We start from the raw sequence: 10,660 nt of genomic DNA, 5'->3' as shown, positions 1-10,660 counted from the left end.
ATGTGACCAGCTGACATCTTTTGCCAGGGAAGCAGGACAAAGAGGAGAAGGAGCAACGGGGGTGTCAGAGGGCGGGTCGCTGGAAGCTGGGCAGGCTGCTCGGGGGACTGGAAGAGGGGGAGTCCAGGCCGTCTGGCCCAGGACTCCCCAAGATGGACTTGGCTGAAAGTCACTGATTTCTGAGATAGCAAGCTCTGTTCTACGCGGTGTTCCTGTCAGCTAATAAACCCTTCTGTTCTACATGCTGACTGAGAGTGACTGCTAACTGTAGGAGTTGGGGTGCAGGGCCCTCTGGCTTCCCCAGGAACCCCGCCCAGGTGGACTCGCTGCGGGAAGCACACAGGGAGGAAGGAGATGCTGAATACTCCGTGGTCAGATCCAGGAAGGTCGAAGCTAGGTAAGCTTGCCCTGGTGACAATATGCTCAGAGAGAGGAGGCATGCTACACCAGAGTCCTGACTGGCTTTGTATGGAGTAGTTCCAGAGCATTGACCCAGTGACTCTGTGACACTGGGTCAGACCAAAGGTCCAGCTAGCCCAGTAGCCTGTCTTCCGACAGTGGCCAATGCCAGGTGCCCCAGAGGGAACGAACAGAACAGCAACAGCAACCCCCAGGATCGTCAAGTGATCGATCCCGGTGCCCATTCCCAGCTTCTGGCAAACAGAGGCTAGGGACACCATCCCTGCGCATCCTGGCGAAGACCTATCCTGCAGGAACGTATCTAGTTCTTTTCTGAACCCTGTTATAGTTTTGGCCTTTATAACATCCTCTGGCAAGGAGTTCCACAGGTTGAGTGTGCATTGTGTGAAAAAATACTTCCTTTTGTTTGTTTTAAATCTGCTGTTTATTAATTTCATTTGGTAACCCCTAGTTCTTGTGTTATGAGAAGGAGTAAATAACACTTCCTTATTTACTTTCTCCACACCAGTCATATCATATCCCCCCTTAGTCAACTCTTTTCCAAGCTGAAAAAGTCCCAGTCTTATTAATCTCTCCTCAGCTGTTCCATACCCCTAATCATTTTTGTTGTCCTTTTCTGAACCTTTTCCAATTCCAATATCTCTTTTTTGAGATGGGGAGACCACATCTACATGCAGTATTCAAGATGTGGGTGTACCATGGGTTTATATAGAGGCAATCTGATATTTTCTGTCTTATTGTCTATTCCTTTCTTAATGATTCCCAACATTTTGTTGGCTTGACTGCCGCTGCAGATTGAGTGGATGTTTTCAGAGAACTATCCACAATGACTCCAAGATCTCTTTCTTGAGTGATAACAGCTAATTTAGATCCCATCATTGTATATGTATAGTTGGGATTATGTTTTTCAATGTGCATTACTTTGCATTTATCAACATTGAATTTCATCTGCCATTTTGTTGCCCGGTCACCCAGTTTTGTGAGATCCTTTTGTAACTCTTCACAGTCTGCCTGGGACTTAGCTATGTTGAGTAGTTTTGTATCTACAAATTTTGTCACCTCTTTTTACCTCTTTCTCCAGATCGTTTATGAATACGTTGAATAGGAGTGGTTCCAGTAGGGGGCAGGGATAGCTCAGTGGTTTGAGCATTAGCCTGCTAAACCCAGGGTTGTGAGTTCAATCCTTGAGGGGACCACTTAAGAATCTGGGGCAAAAATCTCTCTGGGGATTGGTCCTGCTTTGAGCAGGGGGTTGGACTAGATGACCTCCTGAGGTCCCTTCAACCCTGATATTCTATGCAGGGCCAGCTCCAGGGTTTTGGCCGCCCCAAACAAACAAAAAAAGCCGCGATCTGCAGCGACAATTCGGCGGGAGGTCCTTCGCTCGGGGCAGGAGTGAGGGACTGTCCGCCGAACAGCTGGACCTGCCGCCCCAAGCACCTGCTTGGTAAGCTGGAGCCGGCCCTGATTCTATGATAAATTGAAGCTGAGCTCTGGAAAGGAAATTACAATCTGATTCACAGAGAGGAGCACACGATAACATCCATGCCAGTGGAATACTGTAATTCATAACCCCAGTTTAGCCCTGCACTGTCATTTATTCCCAGCAGAATAGAGCTCTGGTAGAAAGGAATGACCATTATAAGGAAATGGGGCTGCTCTGTCTGTAAGAACAACCCCCTATATAATGCACTGATGTCTTAGCACAATCAGAGCCATGAAGCTCTAGATTCAGCTGCCAGGGACTCTCAACCCCCTCCTCCCTTTAACTTTCTGAAAGACCCTTGAGGCTGGAACTGTCCAAGTGTGGTTTCCGATTTTATTCCTGCCTGGAAAGTGGGGTCCGACCCAGGGGAGGCTACTGCCAACTATTCTGGTAGAGATGGCCCTGACCCAACGCTGCAGGCCCAGGCCTTGCAGCAGGAAGGTGGGTGAGTCAGGGTCCATCAGAGACCCCTGGCTATTGGGGGTGCTTAGCCCTCCCCCCCACAAAACCCTGTCTCTGTGCAGGTCTCCCCCCTCCCCCCGAGGGGCAGATCAGGGCCTTTGTGACACTGTACACACCACGGGGCAGCGCGGGGGGGGGGGGGTGCTAGAGTATCTCTGGTGTGACTTCGCTGGGGAAGGCAGCCCAGCTGCCCCCTCCCGGCTGCGGGCGGCGCCGGGCGGCAGATGTGTCCCGGGAAAGGGCTGGCTGAGCTTGGCTCCCATCGGCCCGCCACTAGCAGCTCCCGCGCTCGCCTAGCCCCGCCGGCCCGGCCCCATGGGGGCGGGGATTTGCTGACACCGCCCTCGGGCTGGATGGCGGCGGCTGACCCGGGGCCGGCGTGACGGGAGCCAGCGGCCGCTGCGCCATGGGGCCCCCCGCCGAGACCGACCTCTACCGCGACACGTGGGTGCGCTACCTGGGTGAGTGTGGGCCCGATCCTGACCCCGTGTAACGCCGGCCCGCCGCGGCCACGCTGCGGGCCCGATCCTGACCCCCCCACCCCCCGCCCGTGTAACGTGTGCACAGCGCGGCACTAGCTCCATGGTCAGTGATGTGTCTGGGAGCAGGATCTTCCGCTGTGTTAGACACCTAGCCGTCCGTGCAGGGCATGCTGCCTGGGCTCCAGGGTGCCGCACACACGTGGGGAAGGGGCTGTGTGTACTCCGAGGAGAGAGGCAGCCACACTCCATAGCTAATGCTGTAAGGGTTGGTTGTCAGCCTGATTTTTCAGGGTGTTATTGTGTAGCTGTGCAATATAGAGTGTGTGTGTTGCTGTGTAACCACACACCGATTTACATAGATCAGTGTATAGTGTGTGTGTTGTTGTGCAATCCGTGCACAGCACATTCAGGCGCCCATGCGCTCCTTCCCCACCACCCCTGCCCCGATTGTTGCATTGCAGAGAAGGGAGCCGTGTCCCCATTCCATACTATGGAGCATTTGGCTTCTTTGAGTCACTGGGTCAAATGTGCTCCTGTGACTACCCGCACCATGGGATCTTCCCGCTGGGGCTGGCTTTCTGCCCCTACCCTCAGCGGGCAGCTCGCCCCATGGTGGCACCGCCCACCCCTTCGCGATGGGCTGCTGGAGGGCGATGCAGGGAACAAAGGGCAAGCGCTCAAGGTGACCTTCCTGCCCATCAGCCCCAGACTAGCGAGGCATCTGCCAGGGCTCAGTGATTCCGTGCTCCGGAGGCACCTGGCACAACCTTCAGGTATGGGAGCACCAGGGCTAAAAATAGCGCAGGAGGCACTGCTGAGAAGCAGGTTGCTCTGAAACTCTGTGTGGTGCATCCGTGAGCGAGCCCTGGAGAGCCTCAGAGTAGTGCAGCAGAGGGCAAGCTTCGCCCACGCTGCCCTGCCCCATGCCTCAGCCCTGCTGAGGAGGGACCCAGGGCCTATTCTCTCCTGCGCAGGCACCTCCTGCAGAATTTACATGTGCAGTTCCCAGCCTCCTGATCCCAGAGGTGACCTGATGCAGAATTGTCTGTTCAGTCTGCAGAGAGCCTGACACTCTCTGAGAGGCGTGAGCTGCCCATTGGTTGCAAAGAGCTGCCATTCTGAAGCCTAGTGCTGATGCTTGAATGACAACACGTGGACAGCTGATCATTTAGCTACTGGGGTGTTGTGGGTGGAGCTTGGAGTCCCACCATTTTTTTGTTTTAACTCCTCTCCGACCTTGTCCTTTCTTAAAGGCTACGCCAATGAAGTTGGAGAGTCCTTCAGAGCCATTGTGCCCATCTCGCTGGTCTGGGCGAGCTATGGGGTGGCGACTACGTATGTGACGGCTGACGCGATTGATAAGGGAAAGAAGGCAGCTGTTGTAAGTGTCCTGGAGCTCTCAAACCCTTCTGTTACCGCCCCCCAGAGCTGGTTGTCTCCTGGACCCTGGGGATCGCCTGTGTGTGTCCTAAAAGAGAGGGGCCAGAGCAAGATCCTGTCACTTAGACCCTGGTCAGGTCCTGGTGGAGGGAGCAGTGCCAGCGGGAAGGGCAGGCTAGAGTGGGTCTCGCTGTTGGGCCTCTGACCTTCCATGGGACAAGGGCTCCCCTCTCCTGCTGACAAACTGGGCAGCCTGGGGCCAAGTTCTCTCATCTGCCAACTCCACCCTCCCTCTCATTCCTGCCCAGATCCTGTCTACTGGGCCAGTCCTGCTCATGCACCAAAAGTCTGCTTCTGCCTCTGAGCCCAGGGGCAGTCCCCATCTTTGCACAGACAAAGTCAGTCTTGCACACCTCCGCTGCACAGCTCTCTGTGCTGAGGCCCTGTCTTTCTCTCCCACTCCACCTCCACCTTTCTCTCCCACTCCACCTGCAACAGGCATCAGACTCCACAGATTGAAGTTCCTGGGCATCTTTTGATTCATGGTGTCAGCTCAGGACTTGTAGTGTCCTGCATCTCTATTCTGTGAAATGCACCTGCCTTTTCCTTTCAGTCCTTTCTCACTCACCTCCCTGTCTCCAGGAGAGCTGGAGGTTAGGACCATAAGAATTCCCCTGCAGGAAGAGACTTGTGGTCCATCTAGTGCAGTATCCCATGTCCCTGACACTCTGGAAGAGACCCCTGCGCCATCCAGTCCAGAGCCCTGTGTCTGACATTGGCCAGTGCCAGATGTGTCATAACTGTGCAATATTCTGGGCTGGGGGATCATTCCTGAGCCCATCCTCTGCAAAAGCATTTGGGTTTAGGGCATGCCAGGAGCTGACAGCAGATCCAGGAGCCAGAGAAGCCAGCTACAGCACCTCCAGGAGTGTGGAAGAGGATGCTCTGAGCCCTGCTACCGTGCTGGAGACAGAGGGTCAGAGCCTGCTAGCACAGATCCACCATCCAATGTTAGCCAGAGAGCAGGGAGCCATGTGCCATGGTCTGGGTGAGCGGGCCAGGGGAGGCCTGGCTCCCTTTGAAGCGGCGGGTGGGATCCCTGTCAGACACAGCAATGACTTGGCAGCTTCCTTGCTCTGTGTCGGCTGTGCTGCCCGGCAGTGCCAAGCTGAGCTCTGTGGCGTGTTCCTGAGTGGTGGTACCTGTCTGGGGAAAGCTGCTGCTAGGCTGTGATCTACACCCTGCACACACCAGGGCAGCACCTGCCCTGCTCAGGTGAGCTAATGCACCCACCCAGACATGTACAAACACACACAGACCTGACATCCCAGACCTGCACATGTGTGCACACATGCACAGATCTGTACACCCCCAACCTGCACACACACCCACAAACCCACACAGAGATCTGTACACCCCCTACCTGCACCTACACCTGTACACATGCATGCACATACCTGTACACCCCTACCTGCACACCCCTGTACACATGTGCACTTAGACACACACACAGATCTGTACACCCCCTACCTGCACACACACATGTACACATGTGTGCGCACACACAGAGATCTGTACACCCACTACCTGCACACACACTTACACAGAGCATGCGCACACAGAGCCCATAACAAACGTGTTTTCTCTGCTTGCCTTCTGCTGTGGTCCATTCCTCTCTGCACCATTTCCCCAAACACACACACGGTCCAGTATGGAACCCCCCTCTTCCACATCAGTGGTACATTCCTCTCTGTGCACTCCCACACCCACTCCCTGCTGTTGTGCCCCTCTCCTCCAGTGCAGTGTCCCTGCTCTCCATGCTCTCTGTGCTGCACCCATCAGGCACATGAACACGACGTGGGGAAGACGACGCAGGTGGCCGTGGCTGTGGTGGATACATTTGTGTGGCAGGCGCTGGCCTCTGTGGCTATCCCCGGCTTCACCATTAACCGCATCTGTGCTGCCTCCCTCTACTTCCTGGGCACCATGACCCACTGGCCCCTGCCCATCCGGAAGTGGATGACCACAGCCATTGGCCTCTCAGCCATTCCCGTCATCATCAAGCCCATTGACAGGTAAGGGCTGGCCTGGCTTCCCTGGCATGCCGAGGGTTAACACGGGTGGCAGGATCAGGGCTCAACACCTGGGGCCCAGGACTCTGGGCAAGAGGCCGGAGGCCTGTGATGCTCTGGGGGGAAGCTGGTGATGGAGGGGGTAGTGTACATGACATGCATTGAGAGGCAGGGTGTTAGAGCAGAGGACTAGGAGTCAAGACTCCTCACTCCACTATTGACTCATGGTATGGCCTTGGGCAAGTCATGGCGCCACTTTGTGCCTCGTTTTCCCTGTCGCTATCAGCGGTAGCTACAGTGCTTGGCATTAAAAATGCAGCATTTGTCAGTAGTGCTCTGCCTTAGGGATAAAAGTGACCCTTGTGAGTGATCCTTGCAAGCCCCTGCACCCTGACCCCACTCCCTGGCAGGAGCACCAGGCAGGGGAGGGGGGGGAAGCCCCCATGCCCTAACCTTATTTCCCCAGCTGGAGTGCTGGGGGAAGGGGGGAACTGCAAGCGGAAGGGGCCCTACTTGCTCTGGCCCAGGGCCTCACAAACCCCTAATGAGAGTGGAACAACGCCCGAGTGTCTTTGGAGCGAGGCCTCAGGCACTCAACTCCTGCTGAAAGTCCCCTCATGCCCCAGGCCCTCTGGCAAGTGCAGCCTGTATGTTCGTTGTCAAGCAGCTCAGAGGGAGCTACCACTGGGGAATTTGTGCACATACCCTGGCTGCACCATTGCCCTGCACCAGCATGGTGTCACCCTCTCCTGGCACAGCTGCTGTTGAACATCTGGCCGAGCACAGCGCTAGCTCATAGCTAAACCCTGCCCATTGCTTCAAGGAGTCACGGCCCCAGGCAGACTGCAGGGGCGCATGGCTAATACCAGCCTGGGGCTGATGACAAGCCTCAGTGCTCACTAGGAAATTCCTACACTGAGAAATGACCCACAAGCCACCAAGCAAAGGCTGGTGCAGGCCTGGGAAGCTGAAGTTGATTGGTTCACGTAGGGCCTCAGCCCTCACTGGTGCCTGGACGTGGTGCATGGTGCATCTTGCCATCCCACACGGTGCTGCTCTTTGCTTTCACCTATCACCCGCTCTGTATTACCAGCACGGGCATCCACACATCATGAGTCAGGCCCCCACCAGCATGGCTTTTTTTAAAGACACCCCCAAAGCCCTATTGTTTTTGGCTGGTTGCTGGTGTCCTAGCTGTTCAGGGTCACAGCTCCAAGCTTTTCTCCACCCCCTACAGGGATAGAACCTGAGTTTCCATTTTAAAAAGTGAGATTCTCACACTCAGACAACTTGAAGCGCTGCGAGCACTAGCTACACCTACATATGCCAAGCATCCCCCCGCACTGAGGGCTGTAAAAGTAGCTGGAAATTAAGAGCAGCCCCCTGGCTGCCTCTAATAGGGGCTGCTATGTGTGAGAAGAAAGGCAGCTAGTATCAAAGAGCAGGTGGCTGGGCAGCACCTAGAATCATAGAATATCAGGGTTGGAAGGGACCTCAGGAGGTCATCTAGTCCAACCCCCTGCTCAAAGCAGGACCAATCCCCAACTAAATCATCCCAGCCAGGGCTTTGTCAAGCCTAACCTTAAAAACCTCTAAGGAAGGAGATTCCACCACCTCCCTAGGTAACCCATTCCAGTGCTTCACCACCCTCCTAGTGAAAAAGTTTTTCCTAATATCCAACCTAAACCTCCCCCACTGCAATTTGAGACCATTACTGCTTGTTCTGTCATCTGGTACCACTGAGAACAGTCTAGATCCATCTTCTTTGGAACCCCCTTTCAGGTAGTTGAAAGCAGCTATCAAATCCCCCCTCATTCTTCTCTTCTGCAGACTAAACAATCCCAGTTCCCTCAGCCGCTCCTCATAAATCGTGTGCTCCAGCCCCCTAATAATTTTTGTTGCCCTCCGCTGGACTCTTTCCAATTTTTCCACATCCTTCTTGTAGTGTGGGGCCCAAAACTGGACACAGTACTCCAGATGAGGCCTCACCAATGCTGAATAGAGGGGAATGATCACGTCCCTCGATCTGCTGGCAATGCCCCTACTTATACAGCCCAAAATGCCGTTAGCCTTCTTGGCAACAAGGGCACACTGTTGACTCATATCCAGCTTCTCGTCCACTGTAACCCCTAGGTCCTTTTCTGCAGAACTGCTTCCTAGCCATTCGGTCCCTAGTCTGTAACAGTGAATGGGATTCTTCCGTCCTAAGTGCAGGACTCTGCACTTGTCCTTGTTGAACCTCATCAGATTTCTTTTGGCCCAATCCTCTAATTTGTCTAGGTCCCTCTGTATCCTATCCCTACCCTCCTGCGTATCTACCACTCCTCCTAGTTTAGTGTCATCTGCAAACTTGCTGAGAGTGCAGTCCACGCCATCCTCCAGATCATTAATGAAGATATTGAACAAAACCGGCCCCAGGACTGACCCTTGGGGCACTCCGCTTGAAACGAGCTGCCAACTAGACATGGAGCCATTGATCACTACCCGGAGCCCGACAATCTAGCCAGCTTTCTATCCACCTTAAGGTCCATTCATCCAGCCCATACTTCTTTAACTTGCTGGCAAGAATACTGTGGGAGACCGTATCAAAAGCTTTGCTAAAGTCAAGGAATAACACGTCCACTGCTTTCCCCTCATCCACAGACCCACTTATTGCCTCATAGAAGGCAATTAGGTTAGTCAGGCATGAATTGCCCTTGGTGAATCCATGCGGACTGTTCCTGATCACTTTCCTCTCCTCTAAGTGCTTCATAATTGATTCCTTGAGGACCTGCTCCATGATTTTTCCAGGGACTGAGGTGAGGCTGACTGGCCTGTAGTTCCCCGGATCCTCCTCCTTCCCTTTTTAAAGATGGGCACTAAATTAGCCTTTTTCCAGTCATCCGGGACCTCCCCCGATCACCATGAGTTTTCAAAGATAATGGCCAATGGCTCTGCAATCACATCCGCCAACTCCTTTAGCACCCTCGGATGCAGCGCATCCGGCCCCATGGACTTGTGCTTGTCCACCTTTCCTAAATAGTCCTGAACCACTTCTTTCTCCACAGAGAACCTGGTCACCTCCTCCCCATGCTGTGCTGCCCAGTGCAGTAGTCTGGGAGCTGACCTTGTTTGTGAAGATAGAGGCAAAAAAGCATTGAGTACATTAGCTTTTCCCACATCCTCTGTCACTAGGTTGCCTCCCTCATTCAGTAAGGGGCCCACACTTTCCTTGACTTTCTTCTTGTTAACATATCTGAAGAAACCCTTCTTGTTACTCTTAACATCTCTTGCTAGCTGCAACTCCAAGTGTGATTTGGCCTTCCTGATTTCACTCCTGCATGCCTGAGCAATATTTTTATACTCCTCCCTCGTCATTTGTCCAATCTTCCACTTCTTGTAAGCTTCCTTTTTGAGTTTAAGCTCACCAAAGATTTCACTGTTAAGCCAAGCTGGTCGCCTGCCATATTTACTGTTCTTTCCACACATCGGGATGGTTTGTTCCTGCAACCTCAATAAGGATTCTTTAAAATACAGCCAGCTCTCCTGGACTCCTTTCCCCCTCGTTATTCTCAAGGGATTTAACAGCTAGGAGGAGAGAGAAAGAAGATCAAAGGAGACCATGTGATTAACCCTTTCACTAAGGACCCAACACTGATCACATTAGAGATGGATACAAATGCTTTCCTTAAGTAACTCCTCGCTGTGAGCTAGTGCTCTGGGGCTGTTTGCTAGGAGAGGGGGCCCAGCTGATGGAATGAAGGGACATGCCAGCGGCACAATGGGATGGGAGAATGAAGACAACTGTTTGAAGTAACCACAGCCTCTCCTCTCTGCAGGTCAGTGGATTTCCTGATGGATTCCAGCCTCCGCAAACTCTATGGTGCAGAAGAGAAACATCCTCCTTCCTGAGGCAGCCCCCAATATGGCTAAAGCTGGGGGGGGGGGGAAGGGGGGAGGAACTCCTCACCTCACAACTAACTCCACTGTATTTAGAGTAATTTTCTACTATTAAACCAACTTACTGTGACATGGGGGCAGGAGAGCAAGTGAGCTGGGCAGCCCTGCCCCAGCGCAGGCTCACCCCTGCTTCAGAGGCATTAGCACCAGGCCTGAATTGCCAGCAGCTTGTTGTCCTACCCAAATGCTGGAAGCCCAGCTGCTTTGGCAGCATGGGATTTCAGGGTTGTTCTTGGTCCTTTGTGGCCTGATTCAGGGGGAGGGGGAAGAGGGGAAAAGTGCAATTGCTACCAAAACCCAGTGGTGCCAGGGGATATTAAATACAGGCTAGGGCTGGTAGATTTTGTATCTAAGGAAGCCCCAGGACAGGTTAGTTTTGGCCCATTGAGAGATCTGTATTTACTGTGAAAAAACACCTG

General features: G+C 53.6%; 1 protein-coding gene across 1 annotated transcript; it reads left to right on the top strand.

Moving 5' to 3' along the window:
* The first annotated feature begins 2,750 nt into the window (after positions 1-2,750).
* On the top strand, positions 2,751-10,236 carry MTFP1 (mitochondrial fission process 1). The gene is made up of 4 exons (XM_065417841.1): positions 2,751-2,829; positions 4,104-4,231; positions 6,073-6,305; positions 10,121-10,236. Exons 1-4 carry the CDS (start codon positions 2,775-2,777, stop codon positions 10,191-10,193), a joined length of 489 nt encoding a protein of 162 aa, XP_065273913.1. The 5' UTR covers positions 2,751-2,774; the 3' UTR covers positions 10,194-10,236.
* The last annotated feature ends 424 nt before the right edge of the window (positions 10,237-10,660 follow it).

Source organism: Emys orbicularis, chromosome 16, assembly GCF_028017835.1.
Source record: "Emys orbicularis isolate rEmyOrb1 chromosome 16, rEmyOrb1.hap1, whole genome shotgun sequence".
NCBI lineage: Eukaryota > Metazoa > Chordata > Testudines > Emydidae > Emys > Emys orbicularis.
This window is presented reverse-complemented; position numbering and strand designations above follow the sequence as displayed.